Below are 27,266 nucleotides of genomic sequence, written 5' to 3'. Positions count from 1 at the left end.
TGCTCATTAGAGCTGCACGACTAATCGTTAGGAATCATTATCGCAATTTTTTTCCCCCTTGCGATCTTGATGAAGTATTTCCCGATTCTTTCTATGCAGAGAATTCTCTCTGTGCTGCTGAAGCTGACAGTGGTCAAAACAAAGGGGGGGGGGGGAGAAATGGTCAGTCTGCCAAGAATCGCAACATTCTTTAGCAGTGGAACTTAAGTATAAACATTGTAACAATTTGTCCTTTAGATCAAAGGAATACGCTTTGGGGTGTAAATGAGGGAAGTTTAACCACTTAAGCACTAAACCTTTTTCTGACATTTGTTGGTTTCATGTTAAAAATCCTTTTTTTTTTTTTTTGCTAGAAAATTACTTGGAACACCTAAATAATATATATATATATATATATATATATATATATATATATATATATATATATATATATATATATATATATATATATATATATATATATATATATATATATATATATATAATTTTTTTTTTTTTTTTGAGAAAAAAATGTATTAAAAAAAAAAAAAAAATAACCAGTAAAGTTAGCCTATTTTTTATTTTTTTTGTAAAAATGTGAAAGATTTTACGCCGTGATAATCGTGATCTTCTAAGCAAAAAAATGTGTGATTCTCATTTTGGCCAGAATTGTGCAGCTCTAATGCTCATGAACTCTGCAGTTTAGGTGAGCATCATGGGAAATGTAGTTCCAAAACTGGGGTGCCAAGGTTCGCCATCACTGCTCAATACTCCATTAACACATGCAGGAAGTGACAGTACCTGAATATGACTGAACATCGGCCTATAGCAGTACAGCCGAGCTTATACTATGGGAGGCAGAAGCAGCCCGAGGAGTTCTCAGCTGAGTTTAAAGTGGCACTAAAGGTACATTTAAAAAAAAAAATATTTTTTTTTAACAAACATATACTTACCTCCACTGTGCCACTCGTTTTGCACAGAGTGGCCCCGAACATCCTCTTCTGGGGGTCCCTCGGTGGCTCTCTCGGCTCCTCCCGCATCTGATAACCCCCTAGGAGAAGAGCTCTCCCGGGGGGGGTTACCTTGCAGGCACGCTCCTGAGTCCAGCATTTGGCGTCCATAGACGCCGAATGCAGGACTCAGCCCCGCCCCCTGGCAGCTGTGTCATTGGATTTGATTGACAGCAACGGGAGCCAATGGCTGCGCTGCTATCAATCTATCCAATCAACAGCCAAGAACCCCCTAGCAGAAAGACGGCATGTTCCCGTGGGAGAAGTGTTTTTTCACCTTAATGCATAGGTTGTATTAAGGTGAAAAAACACGAACCTTTACAACCCCTTTAAAGCTGACTTCCAGGCACACATAAAGCAGATCTATGTTCATCTTTGGAGGAACAGAAATACAAATCCTTTTAGTAGGTGGAACAGCCACTGTATAGGTTTCCCAGATGACGGGTTTAGTTTGTCAATTCATAAATGTATCCAGCAGGGCGGCGATGATGTTCACTTGATTGCTTGTTTTCTGTTTTTACAGAGAGCTCGTCTAATTCGATAAATGTCGGATCGTACATCCTGATCGCCATCGGAGGGGTGACGATGATCATGGGATTCTTGGGATGTGTCGGAGCTGTGAATGAAGTCCGATGTCTCTTGGCACTGGTGAGTATGTTGCAGGCCTTATACATTGGCACCAACATCAATTTTCACAGGAGAGCCTCCAAAATGCAAAGTGACCACGTTCGGGGCTGATGAGGAGCTATTGTATCCCCGATTAGGTCCCGTTTTTACAGCTCGTGATTTGGGATCACAAATCTTGTGCCAATCGCAGCACAACTCGCATTTTGAGTGCCATTATCCTTCAATATCACCCCAAACGGGATGCGATCTTACCGCTATTGTTGCAGGGCAATCGCTGCAAAACGCACCTTTACAAATCTTGTGAAGCTTGTCATTCGCAAAAAGAGAACAGGAGCTTCTTTTCGGGTGACAAATGCACATAAAGCAGCCCATTCAAGTGAAAGGGCTGCCCTATACGACACGCGGAATCGGGTGAAAATGGCAACGTCAGAATCGCATAATAATGTGAACCGGCCCTAAGTGGGACCTATTAATGAGGTCTCTTCAATATTTATTTTTAATGTTGTTAAAAGAATATGGAGTATGAAAATATTGACCATATTTACATCTGAGCAATGCAGAATCGCAGCAAAACGCACAACACGTTTGGGTCGGCATTCATTTTTAATAGCACTCCATACATGGTAAGGGTAAGAGCGTTTTGCTATGCTAGAAAATCACAAAATTGCGTTTTTCAAAACGCATAAAAAACGGAAGTGTGAATGTGGCTTTTATAGGATAGCGCCTTCCTGGTGCACATACACCCTTCCCCACCCCCCAGCCTTTTAAATGGGTGGCAATTTGGAAAGAAGAAAGAAATGGTGGCACATCCAGAACTTCCGATTGCCTTTCATTTTGTTTCACAAAGATAACACGAAAGACACCAAACTGTGGTCACGTAGACGCGTTTCACACATACATCTCGTGCTTAATGATTAAGCACAAGATGTATGTGTGAAACGCGTCTGTGACCAGAGATTGGTGTCTTTCGTGTTATCTTTGTGAAACAAAATAAAAGGCAGTCGGAAGTTTTGCATATGCAGCCATTTCTTTCTTCCAAGTTTCCCATGGAGGCAGCCAGGGCTGACACTCTGCAATATACTCCAATCAGCCTCATCTTTATACACCTGGAGCAGCAGTTCTTTTTCTTGTATAAATGGATGGTAATACTGGAGGGCCGTGTATCGGCTTCCCCAAACATGCAATTGGCTGTTAGGCCCCTTTCAAACGGGGGGCAAAGGGGCAGTAAAAGCAGGCTGTTGATAACCATTTTTACCTCCCTGCGACTGCCCACCTAAAGCTTACCATGGCAGCTGGAGGGACTTGTACATATGCCGTGGTTTGCAGAGGTAGACAGGCAGTAAGTAGGCTGTCAAACACATTCATTTCAATTGGACTGCGCTAGCTGGGGTGCAATATTTCCATATAAAACCAGATTTAATTATACATATAAATGGTAAAAAATAATAATTGACATAAGTATAGTTAAACACGTCTTGAAATATGCAAAAAAAAGATCTCCGAGTTACAAAACCTATCCGAGTAAAGGTCACTCCATTCAATTGTAGGTCTACGCGTTTCATGGAATTGCCCGCTTCATCAGGGCCGTATACATTACATAGGATATGTGATTAAATAAATAAAGAATAAACTATAAGAGAAAATAAATATCAATCTATCACCTAAATTTTTTTTTTTTTATACAAGATGCCATTCAGTAACCATCTCTGATGGGACAAAGAACCAAAGAGAAAAATAAATGGTATCTTACCTCAAATTTAAAAACGTATAAAGAGCGTCAATGAAGTGCATAGAGGTATCTGTCTCTTCCTATCACAAAAGAGTAACGCCTATATGGAGAGGAAGGATAAAAGGCTTGGATTATAGTTCTAAAACATGCTTTACTTTTCTGCACTGAAGGAGAGATAAACACAGAATGATCAAGCTGCATGTAACTTGAGACCAGCATTCCTTCCTCATACATTCTCTATCACCCAGAGATGTAGCCCTCTCCTCTCCTCCTCTCTTCTGTCCATCCCCCTTCTCTCTCCTCTCCTCTCCTCTCCCCCTCTCATCCTCTCCCCTCCTCTCCTCTCCCCCTCCTCTCCTCTCCCCCTCTCATCCTCTCCCCCTCTCATCCTCTCCCCCTCTCATCCTCTCCCCCTCTCATCCTCTCCCCCTCTCATCCTCTCCCCCTCTCATCCTCTCCCCCTCTCATCCTCTCCCCCTCTCATCCTCTCCCCCTCCTCTCTCTCCTTTCCCCTCCTCTCTCCCTCCCTCCTCTCTCCCCTCCTCTCTCTCCCCCCTCCCCTCCTCTCTCCCCTCCCTTCCTCTCTCCACTCCTCTCCTCTCTCCCCTCCCTTCCTCTCTCCACTCCTCTCCTCTCTCCCCCTCTCCTTTCCTCTCCACTCCCCTCACCTCACCTCACCTCCTCTCCTCTCTTCTCTCTCACCTCCTCTCTTCTCTCTCACCTCCTCTCTTGTCTCTCACCTCCTCTCTTGTCTCTCACCTCCTCTCTTGTCTCTCACCTCCTCTCTTGTCTCTCACCTCCTCTCTTCTCTCTCACCTCCTCTCTTCTCTCTCACCTCCTCTCTTCTCTCTCACCTCCTCTCTTCTCTCTCACCTCCTCTCTTCTCTCTCACCTCCTCTCTTCTCTCTCACCTCCTCTCTTCTCTCTTCTCTCTCTCCCCTCCTCTCTTCTCTCTCACCTCCTCTCTCACCTCCTCTCTCACCTCCTCTCTCCTCTCTTCCCTCTCTCCCCTCCTCCCCTTCCCTCCTCTCTTCTCTCTCCTCTGTCCCATCCTCTCTCCCCTTCCCTCATCTCCCTCTGTTACATTGTATAACCAGAAAATAGAACTTTTCCCTCTTTCTTGCACATTGATTGACTGTTTTCTGTGTCATTCATTTACTTGTGATGATGTAACACTTGTGTGTTTTTTTTTTTTTTTCAGTATTTCATATTTTTGCTGCTCATACTGATTGCCCAGGTAACCGTTGGCGTCTTCATTTACTTCCAGAGAGATCAGGTAAGCAAACTAAAATGAAATAAACAATAATAAAAATTCACTGTGCAAATGCTTAGTGTTACTAAACCCACAACAGTGAAATCGGTCTGTATATGCAGTAAAACATGCTGGTTATATTCACTGTGAAACCCAAGGGGTTAATCCTCTGCATTGCGTCAAAAGGCAATTTGATCCTGTCTTCTCTGATCCTCCCCTTACACTGATCCCCAATCCATCTCCTGATAAGACAGAGCCTTTGGAATCACTCTGCACATGCTCAGTTTAGTGTGTATTGCTAGAAAGTGTTTTATTTTTCCTTGGAAGGGTGCCTGTGATCAGCACAGGGCCAATCAGCACTGTCCAGACAGAGGGTCAGGGGTCATGCAGCCTCATAGGACAGTCAGAGTAGAATGGAAACTTCTCCTCCTACAAGCTTTAACCAGACACTGATAGAAGTCACAAGACTGCTATATACTGCTGATGAGAAAAGGTATTTAGCAGTTTATATTTACTATAATATTGGCATTTACATACTCTGTGTACTGTGGGATATAGTGAATGCAGAATATTTAGTATTTTTGCTAAAAAAAAATAAAAAAAATAAATGTAAAATCCTGTGATGATTAACCAGTTCCCGACCACCTCACGCAGATATACCGCGGCAGATGGGCACATACAGGCAGATTAACGTACCTGTACATTGCCCTTTTAGAGGCAGCTTGCGCGCGCCCGCTGGGAGCTCCGTGATCGCGGTTTCCGTGGACTCTATGTCTGTGGGGATACCCGCGATCGTTTCACGGAGAGGAAGAAATGCTAATGTAAACAAGCATCTCCCCATTCTGCCTAGTGACACTGATCACAGCTCCCTGTATTCGGGAGCGGTGATCAGTGACGTTTCACACACAGCCCCTCCCCCCCACAGTTAGAATCACTCCCACAGGACACACTTAACTCATACAGCGCCACCTAGTGGTTAACCCCTTCACTGCCCGTCACATTTTTTACAGTAATCGATGCAATTTTTTAGCATTGATCGCTGTATTAATGCCAGTGGTCCCAAAAATGTGTCAAAATTGTCCGATGTGTCCGCCGCAATGTCGCATTCCTGCTAAAAATCACTGATCGCCACTATTACTAGTAAAAAAAAAAATATAGATCAATAAAAATGGCATAAAACTATACTTTATTTTGTAGACGCTATAACTTTTGTGCAAACCAATCAATAAACGCTTATTTTTTTTTTACCAAAAATATGTAGACGAATACATATCGGCCTAAACTGAGGGAAAAAAAAAATGTATATGTATTTTTTGGGGATACTTATTATAGCAAAAAATAAAAAAAAAAGCATTTTTTTTTTTTTGTGTTTTTTGTTTTTCATGTTTTTTTTATTAAATTTTTACACATTTAAAAAAATCTTACATACTTTGCAAAACAATTTGCAAATCATTCATAAAAATACAAAACATTCTCGAGGTACACATGAATATATAAAAAATACATTAGGTACATGACTGGATCTATCCATACACTTAAATACATAAATAAATCTATACCGCAGCATATACTCTTAATTCTCCTGTGTCATCTAAATTACCAACAATAAAAAGGAGGGAAAAAAATTATTTAGATTCTCCTTTTTTAAAACAATGCGTTTTTTATCTTTTTTTTTTTTTTTTTTTTTTTTTTTTTAATTGTCGCTCTATTTTTGTTTATAGCGCAAAAAAAATAAAAACCGCAGGGGTGATCAAATACCACTAAAAGAAATCTCTATTTGTGGGGAAAAAAAGAACGTCAATTTTTGTTTGGGAGCCACGTCGCACGACCGCGCAATTGTCAGTTAAAGCGACGCAGTGCCGAATCGCAAAAAGTGCTCTGGTTGGGAAGGGGGGTAAATCCTTCCGGGGGGCTGAAGTGGTTAAATACTAACAAAAGAAAACTGTATCTCAAAAAAATTATAATGATAATTTCGTATGGGCGCAGTGTAGCACGACTGCGCCATTGTCATTAAAAGTGTAACGGCGCTGAAAATTGGCCTGGGCAGGAAGGGGGTAAAAGTGCCCTGTAGGCAAGTGGTTAAATGGACGTTTTTTGTTGCCGACGTTTAGCCGGTTGTGGCAGTTTCACGCACTTTGCTCATTTATTTCTACTTTTAGAAATGTTTTCAGGCAGAAAATACCTAAAAGTTTTTGGAAGCGCTCATGCTGGAGACAACAGATTGATGTCCTTGTTTATTCCACCGGCTTCCTCCACCAAAACAATGGCTGGTGTGTGTATGTATGTGTATATGTATATGTATATATATATATATATATATATATATATATATATATATATATATATATATATATACATACACACACACACACACACACACACACGAGGTCTTTGTACTATGACATGATCTCATGGGACCTTCCATTGTAAGGAGGAGAAGGGAAGCGGACTGTACTATACTGTAAAATAGGAACAGGAAGGTTTTGCTGTTTGTGTGGATTATCATGTGGTTTTAAGTCACATTGTAAGTAGATGTTTGATGTGTTGACACGCTAGATCCCAATAAACTCCACTTTGTATATTCATCATGGACCTTTCATACTACAAAAGCTGTTTAAAGGCTTAGTCCACATTTATACAGTGTTTTATGTCACACCTATATTTAGGGTGAAACATGATGGTGTACCCCCATCCTCAAACCCACACCCTTACCTGAATCGTGGGGGTGCTTCTGCGTGTGGAATCTTGTTGTTGTATTTTTTTATTTAGCTTTGCCCACACCATCCAGGTCATGGCTCCATTAGTTACAAATACTACAAGTCCCATCTGCCATCATGGCGGACAGACTCGGCAGAGTGGACAGAGCGGTAATGTTGCTACATTTTGTTGTCTAGCCAGGCTGCCTCCAGTGCCATAACATAGGGAGCCCTACCTCTCTCTCTATGGACCTGGGGATAGACACCGCAAGAGCCTGTGCACTGCACCTGATCGTGGGTGCAATGCTGTACAGCAGTGGACTGAAAATTGTGGCCCATGGGCTGGATGTGATGCTTTGCTGGCCTTAATCCTGCCCTTGGGGGGTGCCGTTAGTCCCAGTGATATGTTACAGGGCACTGTTCCACCCAATGACACCAATGATGGGGCACTGTTCCACCCAATGACACCAATGATGAGGCACTATTCCACCCACTGACACCAATGATAGGGGGCACTATTCCACCCACTGACACCAATGATGGGGCACTATTCCTCCCACTGACACCAATGATGGGGCACTGTTCCTCCCACTGACACCAATGATGGGGGCACTATTCCACCCACTGACACCAATGATGGGGGCACTATTCCACCCACTGACACCAATGATGGGGCACTGTTCCTCCCACTGACACCAATGATGGGGCACTGTTCCTCCCACTGACACCAATGATGGGGCACTATTCCACCCACTGACACCAATTATGGGGGCACTATTCCACCCACTGATACCAATGATGGGGCACTATTCCTCCCACTGACACCAATGATGGGGCACTGTTCCACCCACTGACACCAATGATGGGGCACTGTTCCACCCACTGACACCAATGATGGGGCACTATTCCACCCACTGACACCAATGATGGGGCACTATTCCACCCACTGAAACAAATGATGGGGCACTATTCCACCCACTGACACTAATGATGGGGGCACTATTCCACCCACTGACACTAATGATGGGGGCACTATTCCACCCACTGACACTAATGATGGGGCACTATTCCACCCACTGACACCAATGATGGGGGCACTGTTCCACCCACTGACACCAATGATGGGGCACTGTTCCACCCACTGACACCAATGATGGGGCACTATTCCTCCCACTGACACCAATGATGGGGCACTGTTCCACCCACTGACACCAATGATGGGGCACTGTTCCACCCACTGACACCAATGATGGGGCACTATTCCACCCACTGACACCAATGATTGGGCACTGTTCCACCCACTGACACCAATGATGGGGCACTGTTCCACCCACTGACACCAATGATGGGGCACTGTTCCACCCACTGACACCAATGATGGGGCACTGTTCCACCCACTGACACCAATGATGGGGCACTGTTCCACCCACTGACACCAATGATGGGGCACTGTTCCTCCCACTGACACCAATGATGGGGCACTGTTCCTCCCACTGACACCAATGATGGGGCACTGTTCCTCCCACTGACACCAATGATGGGGCACTGTTCCTCCCACTGACACCAATGATGGGGCACTGTTCCTCCCACTGACACCAATGATGGGGCACTGTTCCTCCCACTGACACCAATGATGGGGCACTGTTCCTCCCACTGACACCAATGATGGGGCACTGTTCCTCCCACTGACACCAATGATGGGGCACTGTTCCTCCCACTGACACCAATGATGGGGCACTGTTCCTCCCACTGACACCAATGATGGAGCACTATTCCTCCCACTGACTCCAATGATGGAGCACTATTCCTTCCACCGACATCAATGGGGCGCTTTGTTTTCCGGTGACCCCCAACGATGGGGCACTTTGTTTTCCGGTGACACCAACAATGGGTTCTTCTATTCCTCCTGCTGACGCCAACGATGGCGCACTATTCCTCCCACTGGCACCAAAAAATGAGCTTGGCTCCTTTTGGTTCTGCTTTCTAACCTTCCCCATTGGCCACTAAGACACCACATATTGAAGGACCAATAGGGAGACTAAGGGTTGATAAGGGGGTGAGGAAAGACTTTTCCTGGAAAAAAAAAAGTCAAGATTTGCATATAACCATAGCTGCCTTGATTTGCTGCAAATTTTGGAATGCAGTTTTTGCTGATTGAATCTGCTGATGCATTTGTAATCCTGTGCTCGGTGTGAATTGTCTGAATTTGTGCCCAATTTAAGCTTCAATATCTGATATATTTCTGCTTCGTGTCACATAATAGCAAAAAATTGCTTCACTTGCTTTATGTCCTTTTTCTTCCAGCTTAAAAATGAGATGTCCACCATCATTAACGATTTGATTGAGAACTACAACCAAGGCGGGAATGAGAATGGGAATGAGAATGCGGAGATCACATGGGACTACATCCAGTACAGTGTGAGTGTAAAAGACGTGCCCGCCTGATTGGCACTTCCATTTTATAGACCAATCGTCCGCTAAGTGTGTCCACATTACTATATCTATATCATTTGTGCTTTAACTGCTTTCTGCCTGTGAGCTGTAGATTGTTACTTTGCACCTCCGCAGAGGAAGTGGTCATTTAAGAACTAGCATTGGATGCTGCTTTCTGACAGCTCTGGTCCCCATTGGCTATCTGGAACAGATCGGTGCTGTCCCTGATCATGTGATCCCTGCTAGGAAATGGCAATCACATGCAAGCTGAGAGTTAAAGTAGAACTATAGGCAAATCCTTTTTTTTTTTTTTTTTTTTTTTTTTTTTTTTTGCGTTTTGGATAGAATAAGAGAGGGTTATAACCCCTGTGTAAAAAAATAAATAAATAAATAAAATTCCCGCCATCTGTGTCCCATTGTGGAGATTTACCTTCACTTCCTGTCCCACAGCCAAACAGGAAGTAAGAGGAAATCCCTGCAAATTGAAGGAATTCCTTGACATCAGTGACATCAGAGCTAGTGTCCCCGTTTGGAAGATTTCCTCTTACTTTTTTGGGGGACAACCTAAAATTTGGGGTTTTCTTCTACATTCATTGATAATGGTAAACATGACAAATAGAGAAGGGGGGGGGGGGATCTCCTTAACATGAGCACACAATAAAAACTGACAAGCTGCCCAATCTGTCCCCCACTCCACTAAAAAATAAAATACAAATTTTGCCTTTTAGTTGTACTTTAATTTTGATGGGGATTCTTTTTTTTTTTTTTATATATTTGTAAAATATAAAATGTGGCCCTCATTCTGAAGTCTGGAGACCCCTGATGTATGACCTAGTGTTTGTTATTGAGTGCAGGCCCGCCTTCACGTTGGGCAATATATATGGATTACTTTATGTGACTTTGTGAACAATCTTCTTTGCTTTTGGTTATAGCTCAAATGTTGCGGTTGGAAGAGCTACCAGAACTGGACTGCGAACCCACAAGTCCGAAACCAAACGGACCTCTTCCCCTGCTCTTGTGTTATGAACAGCAACAGTACTCATGGTTTCTGTAACTCCGACACGTCAAGCATCTATCAGAATGTAAGTGACCCACCCCCGAGGAGAGACCTACCAACCATGATGCAGACCGTACAACTGCACAAGGGCCATTCGGGACTGGGGGCCCTTTTATACTAGATGTGGGATAAACTAAAGCCCCATACACACTATCAGCTTTTCTGCAGATTTTTTTTCCTTCAGATTTTTCAAAACCCTTTAATATGAGGTCAAAACCTTTTAGGAGTTTCAATTTGTATGCAATCAGGCAGGCCCTTCTACTACATGGTTTTGGTAAATCTGAAGACAAAAATCAGCAGAAAAAATGATAGTGTGTATGGGGCTTAAAGTGGTGTCCCACCTTAAAAAAAAAATGCATGAATGTACCTAAAAAAAAAAAAAAAAAAAAAAGTTTTTTCCAAATTTTTTTATTTTATTTTTTTACTCGCCTCTAAATGGCTGTTTCTAAGGGGTCCCTCGTAGTCTGCCTCCTTCAGTGCCTGGGCTGGTGACGTCACTTCCCCTCAGCGCAGGAAGGGCTCAGCTCTGCCCCCTCCCACTTGTCAATCATCTGGGACACGTGACAGGTCCCAGATTGCGCGGCCAATTGCGGCGCCGCTCGTGTGCGCTCAGTTACAATGCCGGCGGCGCCGAACGGAGGGGGAGACGAGCGGGGCTTCGATCCCCCACATCGCTGGACCCTGGGACAAGTAAGTGTCCGATTTATTAAAAGTCGGAAGCTGCAGTATTTGTAGCTGCTGGCTTTTAATTTTTATTTTTTTATTTTTTTATATAATGGGAACACCTCTTTAAGTGTTGGGACCCCTCCCATGGTCACATAGATCTGGTTGTGGGTTACTTCTATCCTGCTGTCAGTTGATATACTGGGAAATACCAAGAAAACATTGCGACCGATTCAGATTACCAACTCTTGCAACAAATACGTTTTTTATAATCGGTTTTATTTGCATCAATTTTATGCATCTTTTTCCTGGCATCAGTACTGGCTTAGCAGTTCGTTTTTTTTTTTTTTTTTTTTTTTCTTCATTTCTTTTTTTTTTTTTTTTTCTTTGTTTTTTTACGCTCTGTATGCACAAGCCCTTAAAGTGGTTGTAAATGTTTTTTTTATCTTAATGCATTCTATACATTAAGAAAAAAAACATTCTGTGTGTAGCAGCTCCCCCAGCCCCCCCCCCCCCCCCCCATTACTTACGTGAGCCTCCTCTCTCTGAGTCCATTGACACAGGCAGCAGGACTCTGTCCCGACCCAATAGCTCCTGCTGCGATCAATCCAATGAGGAAAAAGATATGGAGCCGCCTATGGATATGAAACTGAAAACCTGAGCCGCATCCCAAACTACAGAGAAGAAACAAAAAGGGGTTGCCCCTGGAATTGTATGGGCTGAAGCGAAAGATCAGATATCGGAGTAACGAGCGTATGTAAAAAAGTATATACAAAATTTATTGAGTACAGAAATTGAGTGTACATTTTTTTTTTTACACAACATTGAAGTATCATAAAAAATAAATTACATAATCACACTATATTGATACATTACAACTAGAATTGAAACACATGATTGATCTCATGGTAAGAGGTCAAACGAGGTGCATGCACACAGAAGTCCCGACATGTTTCAGAATATAAGTTTAGATATTTAATTCCTTCTTCAGGGGCTGCTGTACCACCAGATATTACAGCCTGCTCTAAATCAGCCCCCTGCAGAAGGAATTAAATATCAAAATTTATGTTCTGAAACACGTTGGGACTTCTGTGTACATGCACATCGTTTGACCTCTTACCATGAGATCAATCGTGTTTCAGAAACTAGCTCAATATAGCGCGATTATCTAATTTGTTTTTATGATACGTCATTGTTGTGTAAAATTAATTTACACTCACATATTTTCTGTACGCAATACATTTTGTAAATACTTTTTACATACCTTTTTGTAAAATTATCAGAGCAACAAAAACGTTTGAAATATTTGGTGTATCTGTGTAGGGGAAAGCTGTGCCAAATCTTTTACATAATGCCGTGCCCGTGTTTTCCGGAACACAGAGATAGCGAAATGCGGCCACACCCTGCTCTGACTAAATGTCTCCTTTTCTCTCTCAGGGCTGCGAGAGCCAAGTGGAAAGCTGGCTGAAGGACAACCTGGGGATCATCCTGGGCGTGTGTGTGGGAGTCGCTGTTATCGAGGTAAGGCTGCTGAAGTTCCAAGATATCCGAAAGTGAACCCACGCTGCGCGCATTTCAGCACCTGACAGTGGGGGGGGCGGGGCGGAGGGACTGACTGCGGACAACTCCTGAAAGTTCTGCTGCATACACACGATCGCACATCAGAAAAGCCGCGCTGGCTATTGAACTTCAATTTTCTCGGCTTGTCGTACGTCACGGCGTTGTTGGCGTTCGGAGTTTCCGACAACAAAAAAAATTTAAAAACTGGCACGGATTTTGTTGTTGGAAATTCTGAATGCCAACAACGCGGTGACATACGACAAGCCGAGAAAATCTAAGTTCAATAGCCAGCGTGGCTCTTCTGTTTGATTCTGAGCATGCGTGGAACTTTGTGCGTCGGAATTGTATACACACGATCGGAATTTCCGACAACAGATTTTGTTGTCGGAAAATTTGAGATCCAGATCTCAAATTTTGTGTTTCTGGAAATTCTGATGGAAAATGCCCGATGGAGCCTACACACTGTCGAAAATTCAGACAAAAAGCTCCCATCGAACATTTTTTCCGCCTGAAAATCTGACCACGTGTACGGGGTGTTACACTCCAGTCAGATTATAGTCTGATCTACAATCTGTGTATTGACAGGTGGAGAGGTGTTTTTGTCTAACGTTGCATATTCCATTGATGTCTAAAAAAAGCAAAAAAAAATAGCAGTTTTGCATTTTAAAAAAAAGTCCCTGACCCTTTCCAAAAAAAAAAAAAAAAAGTCCCTGACCCTTTCGGCCAGCGGCTGAAAAACACATAGGTGTGAACCAGACCTCCGTGGGACTTGCTGCCACATACATGGCATTTGACAATGTAACTGTGTTGTGCCCGGTGCATGCTCTATTGCGTGCCCCAAGCACTGCAAACGCACTGTCACCAACAGCTCCTGGTCAAATTGCACTGCACAGTACTGCATACGAAGCGCACAGGAAGTACACAGCGTTCCCGTGCGATCCACATGCAGTGCCTAGTGGGAATGAGCCCCTTATACACAAAAGGGCCTTCACCTTTCATAGAGTTAGAAAATGTAACTGACATTCTGTAGAGAGAGAGAAAGTACAATCGGACTACAGATTGTACAGCCAGCTTTGTTATCTGAACTCCGCTCAGGCTTAGATTTGGCTCTGCCGAGTTTGTTTTGCTCATCTCTTGGCAGAAGTCAGTAACCTTGGGGGAGCAGACCAGTGAAAGCTGATTCCTGATTGGTTACGTGTAAGTTACTGCACATTGCATTAGGAGTTTTTTTTTTTTTCTTTTTTTTGTCTCTACCCTTAAATGCCTTCACATGCTCTAGTTATTAAAGCATGTAATGCCACCTACAGGCAGAATGATGCACAGCAGCCTCACTGATCGCAACTTTCCGCCATATAACTCAAAGGGGCAGACTTACTAGAACTAGAAAGTGCAAAATCTGGTGCAGCCGTGCATGGTAGCCAGTCGGCTTCTAACTTCAGATTGTTCAAATAATCTTGGACAAAAAAACCCCCAAAAAACAGCCAGCTGATTGATTTCTATGCAGAGTTGCACCAGCTTTTGCACTCTCCAGTTCTCAATTTCAAAGTGTATCTAACATTAAACCCACAACTGTACTAAACTGCAGCTTACATATTACTTCTGGTGTGTTCTGACTCCCTAAGATGCTCGTCGTCTTCTTTTTTTTTTTTTAATACCCAATCATGTTACTGACCTGTTGCCAATTAAAGTGGATCTGCAGCCCCCGTTTTTGTTTTGTTTTTTTCAGAAACCTAGGAAAGTGACCGCAGGAAAAAGACTGAGTAGTCCATCGAGTCTGCCCTTTTTTATTTTATTTTTTGTTTTTGTTTTATTTTATAGAAACATACCTTAAGGCTGGATTCACACCTATGGCATTTTTAGTGCTTTTTGCATTTTGCAGATTTGCACTACAGAACATGTTCCATAGGAATCAATGTTAAGTGGACTGTAGTGCAAATCTCCAAAATGCAAAAAGCACTAAAACTGCATAGGTGTGAATCCAGCCTAAAGTGGTTTTAAACCCTAGGACAAAAAAAAAAACTGCAAGACAAAAGGCATAATGAGCTTAGTATGCATGGTTTCCCCTGCACTGGAATCGGATCGCATGGGTGTTCTCACCTATGCAATCCGAATCCACAGTTCGCACTGCGATCCGTGAACCGATCTGCGGGTGTCATTAACAATGTATTGACACCCGCAGCGGTTCGCAGAGGGCAGTGTGAACTGCTTGTGGGAGAGATGCGATGTGGGAATCGGCGCTGGACTCGCACTGGTTCCCACATCGCTAGGCTGAGTGGTTAAAAAAAAAAAAAAAGTTTTTTATTTTTTATTTTTATTTTTTTATTTTTTTTATTTTTTTTATTTTTTTTTCAGCCATGTCCTGTGAGATTTGAAGTTTATAGTCCCATGCCTGAAAATAGTTTTTTTTTTTTTTTTTTTTTCTTGCATAAATCTGCACATAATGTAACTTTTTTGTAATGGTTTTATTTGGCGCTTTGAATCTAATCCTGCATTCTTTTTTTTTTTTTTTCCCTGCAGCTTATGGGATTGATCCTTTCCATGTGCCTCTGCCGAAAGATTCAAAATGAAGATTACACCAAAGTACCAAAATACTGAAGGGCCAATAAATCTCCATCTCCTACCCCCTCTGAAGAAAGTGGGGGGGGGGGGGGAATGACACATGAATAAGCCCACCCGCCATTTTGAAAATCCATTGCCTTCCCTCAAACATTGCCCCCCCCCATCTGTATATATGTAAAGCTCATGTATGATTCACCTGTCAGGACGCACTCTTGGAGGGGATGTCATTGTGAAGCTCTTAACCCTTCACTGACCTGACAGATCTTTTGCTCTCAGGTTGAGTTTCACCTGAGAAAAGAAATTGGGATTTTTTGCGAAATTGCTGACTTAGTTTAGTTTTTTTTTGTGTGTGTGTGTAAAGGAAGTTTAGTATTAAGACTGATATGTTAAAATAAGCAAATGGAGGCCTCAGCAGGCTTCGGTGATCCACAAGCAGTCATCTGGAAATACAAATCCCAGAATGGCTCATGGGGAGGTGGGGGTGGGGGGGGTTAGGGGTTTAGGGGCTTGTCGTTCCTCAGAATCTGCGGTTTGCTGGAAAAGATATAAACTGGTAATAAGCCATAACTGTAGAAGTCTTATCTGTGTGTGCTGCTTGAATATGCACTCGCTTAAATAACCCCAGAGGCCACTCTGAAACTTTAAGGGAAGTATTTATAAAAAAGGAATTGCTGCCCATAAATCAGAACTAACATGTAAACTCATTCTGTGTGAATGGGACAGATTTGATTGATCTCAGGGCTTTATTCTCTGCAGATTGAATGTGTGAATGGGAACCGTTCCACCTTATGTCCACTAGATGGTGCTGAGTATTACAAGAAGAAAATGTGCTCCACAACTCCATCTAGTGGACATAATGTGGAACGGTTCCCATTCACATATTCCTTTTGTCCACTAGATGGAGATGTGGGGCACATTTGCTTCTTGTAATACTCAGCACCATCTAGTGGTCAGAATGCGGTATTCTCCCCATTGACACATTCAGTCGCAGAGAATATAGCCTGAGAACGTTACATTTAGCCGCATTTTCTGAGGAGGAATTTACATGCAGTTTCAATGAGCGAACAGCAATGTAAATTGTTAGGACAATACTAGTCATTGTAGACTGTGCCATTTGAGCCAAAATGTGATCACGCCAAATTCACTGTCAGTCACAATCTGTTCTAGAAGTTACCTCTAGTGCCAACATGTAATAGAAAGGAATTCGAGGCAGACCCAACCTTGTTTTATTTATTTTAGTTGGGTTTTTGTTGTTAGAATCAGTCCACCCAAATACATTATTTTTTTGGGTGGTTAAGTCTCCCACTGTCTTCTGGTTGGGGGGACACTAGCTGTGGGATCTCCCTACCATGGTTTCTGGTAATGGCTTGGAGTCCTCCAGCCCACCTTTGAGTATTACTGTTGCTCCCATTGCATATTTAATCTGAATTTTTTTATAATATTTGGAAAGGTTGCCACCACTTACCACTTACTGTAGTGGGAGGACCCAGGCATCTCAGACTTCTTCTGGTCTGTCCCACCCACTAACCTAGTGGAGTTTGATAAGCCAGGAGGCTTCTGGTCTGTCGTGCCCACCATAACCTTGACTGATAAGCCCATCCAACTTCACACCCGTTGCCAGCTACAGATCTCAGTGCCTGATGGGAATTGTAATTTGTTCCTGTGGCCATGCACACTGGGAGAAAGTAACTTTGGTACTTTGGTACATGGCCATAGCCACTTTTTCTCTTTCAAGGAGATGACACTAATGCCTTCCAAGGGGTAACTTACTCAGAAACTAGGTTGGTATAAAAAAATAAAATGGGGTCTTTAAGCATGGGTCAAAAGTAAAAAGTAGCCCTGGAGTTAATAATAAAATATACTTTGGATGTCCACCAGAGGGAGTATGATCCCACCAACAAGGTCACTACATTAACAGGGGAACCGGGAACTTAAGATCTCGCCATCGGCGCCCCCTAGAGACATAAACAGGTGCAATAGCTAACAAAGAATGATGTAACCCTTTTAGATGGATGAATCCTTCAAAGACCTGTTATCTCCTTCATGCATAGTGCTACTGGACACAGCATGCAGAAGTCTCCTCTCTTGGGACAGTTGACCGGTGCTCATTGATATTTTGTTCAGAGCTGGCCTCACCAAATAAAATTCAGCAAGAATGGTCAGCCTTACATACGACACTGAGCAAAGCATCGCTGGGTATTGGCTGCTGCCTTCACCATTGTGAACCTTTTTACAGTGTACAGCTTTTGCATACTGAACCTAGCAGCATAAGATGTGGAGTCACTCGGGACTCCCCTAGAGGCATCCATAAGTACAAGCCCTAAGCCTGCTGGGCAGCAAAATTTCATTTTTGTTATGACTGCTTTGTATAGAGTTATGTAAAGAAAAAAAAAAAAGAGCAAAGCTATCTAAATAGATCATTTTATTTCTGTATAAAAAATATTAGTTGTAAATAAATGTGTAGTATTCAGTCCTGTTGTCTGTGCTTATTTGTCTCTAAGTTTTGTGAAGCTTCTACTGTACACGGGGGCGGGATTAGGGTGGAGATGCACTGTAATGTTAAAACAACCTCTACAACCTGGGGGAGTGCCGTATGGCCTGATCTCTACAATCTGGGGGAGTGCCGTATGGCCTGATCTCTACAATCTGGGGGAGTGCCGTATGGCCTGGCCTCTACAACCTGGGGGCGTGTCATTTGCCTTATGCAAGCTGGGGACCACCCAGTCTAGAGAAGCAGTAAAGAGGACCCTGCTATGTCACATGTGCAGACTGAAGACTTCTGGAAAGGGCAAATATAAGAAAAACAAAAAGCAAAGAAACTGCAAGGTTGGCAACAAGAGGGACAAATGAAGGGAGTACGAGGCACAAAGCCTGGAGTTGGGCTTTAAAATAGAACACCAGACAAAATGTTTTGTTACAGTGGACTGTGATTCATCCAACTGACATGATAGGGGCACTATTCTCCCACTGACACCAGCAATTAGGCACTATTCCTTTCACTGACACTCAACAATAGAGCACTATTTTTTCCACAGACACCAACAAAGGGGCACTGCTGTTCCCAACTACACCAATAATGGGATGCTATTCCTCCTAATGACACCAACAATGGGGCTCTAGGCACTATTCCTCCCACTGACACCAACAATGGGGCACTATTCCTCCCACTGACACCAACAATGGGGCACTATTCCTCCCACTGACACCAACAATGGGGCATTATTCCTCCCACTGACACCAACAATGGGGCATTATTCCTCCCATTAACACCAACAAGGAGGAGCTATTCTTCGCAATGACACCTACAATGGGGCACTGGAAACAGAAGTGTTAGTGGGAAAGTAAAACCGTATTTGACCATGAAAGCAAGTAGGGTAATCAGTGTGTGCATTAAAGAATGTATACAGTACTGTGCAAAAGTCATAGGCAGGTGTGAAGAAATGCTATAAAGTAAGAATACTTTTTCATCCTTTGGATTCAAACCAGCATCAATTCTTACACTTGCACACTTTGTACACTTGCACAAAGTCAGAGATTTTGTAAGGTGTATAATTAAGCAATTATACCAAGCAGGTGCTAATGAACATCAATTTCGTATGCAGGTTGAAACAGTCATTGACTGAAACAGCTGTGTAGGAGGCTTAAAACTGAATGAGGAACAGCCAAACTCTGCTACTAAGGCGAGGTTGTGGAAGACAGTTTTCATGTCACAGGTCATACACTATGGCAAGACTGAGCGCAGCAACCAGACACAAGGTAATTCTACTGCATCAGTAAGGTATCTCCCAGGCAAAGATTTCAAAGCAGGCTGGGGTTTTAAGATGTGATGTTCAAGCTCTGTTGAAGAAGCACAAAGAAACGGACAGCATTGAGGACTGTAGCTGCAGTGATCAACCAAGGAGACTTAATGCATCAAAGACCCATCATGCTTATTTTCCTTCCACGTCGGAAGATGTCCAGCAGTGCCATCATCACAGAACTGGCAGACACCAGAGAGACACAGGTACACCTACCTATTGTCCAGAGAAGTCTGGCCAGAAGTGGTCTTCAAGGAGAAATTGTGTCCAAAACCTTACCTCTTAGGTGGAAACAAGGCTATGCGACTCGACTAATATAAGAAAACAGGAACTGGGATGCAGAAAAAATGGTAGCAGGTGCTCTGGACTGATGAGCCACCCGAAACATGAGGCAGTTTGTTGGTGAAGGGCTGGAGAGCGGTACAAAGAGTGTCTGCAGACAACTGTGAAGCATGGTGGAAGTTCCTTGCAAGTTTGGAGCTGCATTTCTGCAAATTTAGTTGGAGATTTGGTCAGGATCAATGATGTCCTCAATGCTGAGAAATCCATCATGGGACATACTATCAGGGAGGCAGGAATGACTAAGCGCAGGTGGGTGAAATGCGTTTGCTGAACTTTTTGAGTTGGCTGCATGTCATGTCCTTGTTTTTAATGGAATTTCAATAAAGAAATAATTTTATGCTGGAAGTGCAACCACCCTTTTCTTCACCATTCTGCATCTTTTGGCTCTGGACCTGGCTTGCTTTATAGCAGGGGAGACCTGATGATTTGCCTGGAGTGATACAATCTTTGTTTCACAGGTGGGTGCTTGGCCCCAAATTTATTCTGCCGCAGGACAATGACCCCAAACACACACACACACACACACACACACACGCAATTTTAAGTGGCTCTAAAGGCAGAAAGTCTTTTACATTAATGGATTCTATGCTTTAACCACATGCCGACCAGCGCACGACAATGTACGTCTGCAAAATGGCACTGCTGGGCAAATGGGCGTACAGGTATGCCCAGTGCCATCTTAAGATCATTATAGGCCCCCAGGCAGCACAGTGCACTGTGGCCCTGTCTACACAATCACGCATAACAATGCAAAGAATAACAATGCAAATTATCAATAAGGCTTTATTTATTGGTACTTCCAACAAAATCTGTGTTTAAACAAGGAGCTGACAAAGGTAATAATTATAAAATAAAACAGTACCCTAGGACCTGTTAAAGGGATTGTAAAGTAAAATGTTTTATTTTTTTAAAATAACAAACATGTTATACTTACCTCCACTGTGCAGCATGTTTTGCACAGAGTGGCCCCGAACCTGCTCTTCTGGGGTCCCTCGGGGGCTGCCTCTGCTTCCTCCCACAGGTACTTCTCACATTCATGCGAGCTCCCTCGCATGGTGAGAAGCACCTGCGGGCGCGCTCCCGTGATACAGCCGGCGGCTATAGCCGCTCGCTGTATCACACGGCCCTGCCCCCCGGCGCGCTGCATCATTGGATGTGATTGACAGCAGCGCGAGCCAATGGCTGCGCTGCTTTCAATCCATCCACACCAACCAATCAGCGGCCAGGCTGAGCAGCGAAGAGGACGGCGGGGGCAAGCGTGGGATTTTTCAGGGGGTCAGGTAAGTCAAATGGACTGGGGGCGCCGGCACTGTCAAATGTTTTTTCACCTTAATGCATTAAGATGAAAAAACATTTTACCTTTACAACCCCTTTAAATATAAAAAGGAAAAAAAAACAGTGCCCCAGGACCAGAATAACCATACTAATTATAATCTGAGCACAATCTACTTTAGACCTACTAACAACTATAGATCTAGATAGGGCACGTTTGATACACGTTGATTGGTTCGTTTACGAAGGCCCTCATAATTACATAGTTTTGATCAATCTAAAACTGTATAAAAATAGTACAATTGGATTGCAAAAATGTATGGAGCATCCTATCAAAGTAATAGACCAATAGTGGGGATTGGGATGGAGAAGGAGGCTGCTGTGACCAGGAAGTTGTTTGCAGGAGAAAAGTGCACTGATATTCAGCGATCCCGGAGGCTGGATTACTGGACAGAAGAACAGAAATGTCAAGTATCAGGGTTTTTTTTTTTTTTGTAATTTACCCACTCTGGCCACTGCCACACTATTTTCAGAACTCCTCTATTTCTTGATTCACCTACCATTTCCCGTGGTAGAGGCAGGCAAAATATCCCACTGCGGCGCGGTGGCAATGGGAGTTGTAGCATGCTGTAGACTGGCTGCGCTGCTCTCCTCAGAGTGACTGACTCCACCCCCCGGGAGCTGGGAGCTTGAGCACGCAGGTTATACAAACAGACAGTACAGTACTTAACTTGGGGGGGCCGAGGGGGGGACACATGGTGAAAACACAGTAAAATGGGGGGGACATGGCCCCCTCAGGCCCCACCCTGGTAACGCCAGTGAGCACTGGCACAATGCGGCAGTGAACTTTGTGACATCTGAATGATCAGGGCTCAAAATTTCAAGTCCTGAGCTACTAGCCAGGACTCAAGGGTTACTCGCCACCAGTTGCCCTGCATCAAACCCTACCATGCCCCACCCCTAAACCCACCCCTTAGGAGGCCCTCATAAATTATCTCACAAAATGACACTTAAATGTTTTATGCAGAATTACATTATAAAAATCGATATTAACAACTTTATCTGTGTCCCCACTGCAGCCTGTGTCCACCAGTGCAGGCTGTGTCCCCAATGCAGCCATGTGTCCCCAATGCAGCCATGTGTCCCTTAATGCAGCTATGGGTCCCCAATGCAGCCTACCTGTGTAAGGGAAGGGAGAGGAGAGCCACCGCCTAGTTGATCAGAGCGCAGGGAACATAACAGCTTTCATTTCAATAGCTGTGTATTCCCCGCAGCGCGCCGTCATATACAGCCCCTCCCCCTTGTCCAGGCACATTGATAGACAGATCACTCGTCCAATCCTAGGACGGGTGATCTGTCTATCAAAGTGCCCAGACAAGGGGGGGGGGGAGGGGCTGTATATGACGGCACACGGCTGGGAACACACAACTATTGAAATTAAAGCTGTTATGTTCCCCCACGCTCTAATTAACCAGGCGATGGCTCTCCTCCCTTCCCCTAGGATCGCTCCAACAAACCCAGGCTGCCAGCGGTGCTCGCAACCCCCCCCCCCCTGCCCCCAGGCAGCCCACACTCTTTTTTGAGGGCTGTGAATGGTGCTTGGCTGGGGTCACTGGGCAGGTGGGGCCCCCCAGGCAAGTGGGGCCCCCGGGCGACTGCCCCCTTTAAGCTGTGTACTCCGTGGTTGTGCCCATGGGTCCCACGGACTCGTTATCTGCCAGGGGCCCACGATTGTGTCACGGTGCAGCAGAACGCGGACATGCCTTTGTAAACAAGGCATTTCCCTGTTCTCCCTAGCAACATGACAGAGATCTACTGCTCCCTGTCATCGGGAACAGTGATCTCTGTCATGTTCTAGTGAGACAATCCCCCCACAGTTAGAATCACTCCCTAGGACACACTTAACCCCTTGATCGCCCCCTAGTGTTTAACCCCTTCACTGCCAGTATCATTTACACAGTAATCAGTGCATTTTTATAGCACTGATCGCTGTATAAATGACAATGGTCCCAAAATAGTGTCAAAAGTGTCCGCCATAATGTCGCAGTCACGATAAAAATTGCAGATCACCGCCATTACTAATAAAAAAATGAATAATAAAAACGCCATAAATCTATCCTCTATTTTGTAGGTGCTATAACTTTTGCGCAAACCAATATAAGCTTATTGCGCTTTTTTTTTTTTTTTTTACCAAAAATATGTAGAAGGATACATATCAGTATAAAAAGAGGAAGACATTTTTTTTGTTATAGCAAAAAGTAAAATATATATATATATATATATTTTTAAATTGCTGCTCTTTTTTTGTTTATAGCGCAAAAAATAAAAACCGCAAAGGTGATCAAATACCACCAAAAGAAAGCTCTATTTGTGGGGGGAAAAAATATCTTCATGGCATAGTGCTCTATTGAATGAGATGTGGTGAGTGTGGAGGCCATTGGAGGACAGTGACCTCATTGTCCAGTGGTGAGATGATTGGAGCTTTGTGACATGGGGCATTATCCTGCTGGAAGGAGCCATCAGAAAATGGGGACACTGTAGTCATAAAGGGATGGACATGGTCAGCAACAATGCTCAGGTAGGCATTTAAATGATGCTCAATTGGTACTAAGGGGCCCAAAGTGTGCCAAGAAAATCTCCCACACACCATTACACCACCCCCACCAGCCTGATCCAGTGAAACAAGGCAGGATGGATCCATGCTTTCATGTTGTTTACACCAAATTCTGACCCGACCATCTGAATGTCGCAGCTGAAATTGAGACTCATCAGACCAGGCAACGTTTTTCCAATCTTCTATTGTCCAATTTTGGTGATCCTGTGCCAATTGTAGCCTCAGTTTCCTCTTCTTAGCTGACAGGAGTGGCACCCGGTGTGGTCTTCTGCTGCTGTAGCCCATCTGGTTCAATGCGTTGTGAATTCAGAGATGGTATTCTGCATACCTTGCTTGTAACGAGTGGTTATTTGAGTTACCGTTGCCTTTCTATTATCTGGAACCAGTCTGCCTGTCCTCTGACCTCCTGACATCAACAAGACATTTTCCTCCACACTGCCACTCACTGGATATTTTCTCCTTTTTCTGACCTTTCTTTGTAAACCCGAGAAATGGTTGTGTGTGAAAATCGCGGTAGATCAGCAGTTTTTGAAATACTCAGACCAGCCAGTTATCTTCACCACGTCTAGATGCCTAAATGAATGAAGTTGTTGTTTGGAGAGCGGCTTTGAAGCAAAACTTCTGCCGACAGTAAAGAATAAAAAACTGAATAGCCCAATGAGGACCCATTCTTACCTGAAGGCTGCGTGGGGAAGGCGCATTTCGCTTGCATTTCCCACAATGCCCGCGAATGCGCTGCCCTTTCAAAACGCACACAAGTGTCATCTAATTGTTTTTGGGCACCCTAAATGCATTTTGCAGCCACCAAATTGCATGGTACTGCAGTAGCATGCGCTTCGATGCAGCACAGTCTGAAAAAAAGTAGGGCTTGCCGTATTTCTTCAGCGTTTTGGTACATTTGGCAGCCCATTGATAGGAATGGGAAGTCAAAACCTGAAAGCATGAGAAAGCACGCGTTCCAGTGTGAATCAGCCTTAAAATAAATTGCAGTTGATTGTTGCTTAATCTTTTGTGGTATATGGAACTTGCAATAAGCTGTGCTATTGGCGGCTTGTACTACCATGATCCTCATATCACTGGGTTGTCTGAAAAGTATTCAATAAAAACGTTTTGAAACTAAAAGATAAAATTAAAAGCAGCTATTACTATTGCTTGCAGTACTTCTTTTCTACCACAAGATGTCAGTCTTCAGAGATGAATGAGGACACCTTCATGCACTGTATTGTGTGCTTCAATATACTTTTGTAACTTTGTATCTTATCCATGATTTCCATTCTATTGTTACATTATTCTATTGTTTACCTGGTTTGGGATAGCTGCATTTACACACGTTACTATTTTGGTATATATATTTTTTTTTTGCAACACTTGGAGAATATTTTTGTATGCCCCCTTCATTCAACCTACCTCCTCTAGCCCCAGGCTGTCATTTACCCTGTCACTGGACAGTGAAAAGAGAAGCAGCACAATGATGAGCTCACCTCTCTCTCTCTCCCTCTGCTTTCTCTTGCTATCAGCATGCTTCTTATTTACAAACATAAACTGATTGGCTCCTTGTGCTTTCATTTCCAGTCTGAGCCCTGCTGTATAGGAACTGCAATAGGCTGACATAGGGCCCCTTTCACACTGGGGCGGGAGGTGCGTTGGCGGTAAAGCACCGCTATTTTTAGGGGAGCTTTACTGTCAGATTTGCGGTGCTATGAGGCCTCTAGCGGTGCGGTTTGCAGCCACCAAAGAGGCGCGTTGCCGGCGGTATAGCCTCAGTGCCCCATTGATTTCAATGGGCAGGAGTGGCGGAGGAGCGGTGTATACACCGCTCCTTCAATACGCGGCTCCTTCACCGCTCCAAAGATGCTGCTAGCAGAACTTTTTATACCATCCTGCTAGCGCACCGCTCCAGTGTGAAAGTCCTCAGGGCAGCGGCTGTTTCAGGTCGGTTTGCAGGCGCTTTTTTTTTTTAGCACAATAGCGCTTGCAAATGACCCAGCGTGAAGGGGTCTAAGGTCAAACTCAGTTTACTTAGACTGCTTGCATTAAAGAATACATTTAAAGTGGTTGTAAACCCTTAAAGACCAATTGAACCTACAGGTAAGCCTAGATTAAGGCTTACCTGTAGGTGCAAGAAATATCTCCTAAACCTACACGGTTAAAGAGGAAGTAAACCCTGATGAGTTTACTTCCTCTTTGATTCCCTGCAAAGGTAAAGCATAATGGACTACTATGCATCGCATAGTAGTCCATTATATGTCACTTACCTGACACAGGAGCCAGCGAAGTCACTGCTGTCCCCTGTAGTTCCGAGCGTCCATCTTCTTGGTAGGGGATGCGCACGGGAGCTGACACTCGCGGCATATCGCCACGATCTGCGGCTTGCCCAGTGCGCTTGCGCGCCGCTGTCTACGGCGCATGCGCCATAGACAGCGGTGGCTGTCTTCAGGTAAATATCTCCTAAACTGTATAGGTTTAGGAGATATTTCTTGGACCTACAGGTAAGCCTTAATCTAGGCTTACCTGTAGGTCAAAGTGGTTTGTAAGGGTTTACAATCACTTTAAGGAGATATTTTCCTAAAAACGGACACCGATGTCTACAGCCGCCTGAGATGGACTATGGCAAGCTCCCAACTGTCCCTGATTTTGGGGGACTGTCCCTGATTTGGAGCAATGTCCCTCTGTCTCTCATTCCTCCTCATTTGTCCCTCATTTTGGTCTGATCTCTATAGATGTATATAAAATGCACTTTTTATCTATCAAAAAGTGTTTTCCAACACTAAACCTTTCATCTGATTTCTAAATTGCTGCATTTGTAAATTACAAAAGCCAATATGAAGCAATAGTAGTGGTAAAAAAGCACTTGCGGGTTTAAGCAATCTTTTTTTTTTTTTTTGTACAATTCTCCTTTAAGGGGGCGTGCCAGGGGGTGTGTCCTATACCCACATACTTTTGCTGATAGGTGTCCCTCATTCCCATCTCAAAATGTTTGGCGGTATGCTATGGGATCTTTAGTGTGAATAGAGCAGTGCAAATGATGGCAACGAACGTACACTACTTGCTCCAAACAAACAGAAGTGGGAGGGAAACGGAGAGGTTTGGGAGGCAGAAAAACACAGTGGAAAAAAAAAAAAAAAAGATTTAACCACTTCAGCCCCAGAAGAATTTACCCTCTTCCTGACCAGAGCACTTTTTACCATTCGGCACTGCATGGCTTTAACTGACAATTGTGCGGTCGTGCGACATTACCCCCAAACAAAATTTAAATCCCTTTTTCCCCACAAATAGAGCTTTCTTTTGGTGGTATTTGATCACCTCTGCGGTTTTTATTTTTTGCGCTATAACAAAAAAAGAGCGTCAATTTTGAAAAAAACGCATTATGTTTTACATTTTGCTATAATATAGTTTAGGCCGATACATATTCTTCTACATATTTTTGATTAAAAAAAAATCGCAATAAGCGTTTATTGAGTGGTTTGCGCAAAAGTTATAGCGTTTACAAAATAGGGGATACTTTTATTGCATTTTTATTCATTTTATACATAATTTTTATTTATTTTTTACTAGTAATGACGGCGATCAGCGATTTATATCATGACTGTGACATTATGGCGGACACATCGGACATTTTTGACACATTTTTAGGACCCTTGTCATTTATATAGCAATCAGTGCTATACAAATGCAC

At 43.6% G+C, this 27,266-nt stretch overlaps 1 protein-coding gene across 3 annotated transcripts in view; it reads left to right on the top strand.

Annotated features, from left to right (window-relative positions):
* Positions 1-18,035, top strand: part of CD82 (CD82 molecule) — a 120,656-nt gene extending 102,621 nt beyond the window's left edge. For all 3 annotated transcript variants that reach the window (XM_077453475.1, XM_077453473.1, XM_077453474.1), the window contains exons 4-9: positions 1,513-1,637; positions 4,547-4,621; positions 9,598-9,711; positions 10,659-10,808; positions 12,884-12,967; positions 15,524-18,035. In XM_077453475.1, coding sequence (XP_077309601.1) covers positions 1,513-1,637; positions 4,547-4,621; positions 9,598-9,711; positions 10,659-10,808; positions 12,884-12,967; positions 15,524-15,601 — 626 coding nt within the window. In that variant the 3' untranslated portion in view covers positions 15,602-18,035. The remainder of the gene's footprint in view (positions 1-1,512; positions 1,638-4,546; positions 4,622-9,597; positions 9,712-10,658; positions 10,809-12,883; positions 12,968-15,523) is intronic.
* The last annotated feature ends 9,231 nt before the right edge of the window (positions 18,036-27,266 follow it).

The sequence above is a fragment of the Lithobates pipiens genome, unplaced genomic scaffold (assembly GCF_037356315.1).
Source record: "Lithobates pipiens isolate NorthernLeopardFrog02 unplaced genomic scaffold, aLitPip1_a1.2 Scaffold_24, whole genome shotgun sequence".
Classification (NCBI taxonomy): Eukaryota; Metazoa; Chordata; class Amphibia; order Anura; family Ranidae; genus Lithobates; species Lithobates pipiens.
The sequence above is the reverse complement of the archived record's forward strand: the minus strand, read 5'-3'. Positions and strand labels throughout refer to the sequence as shown.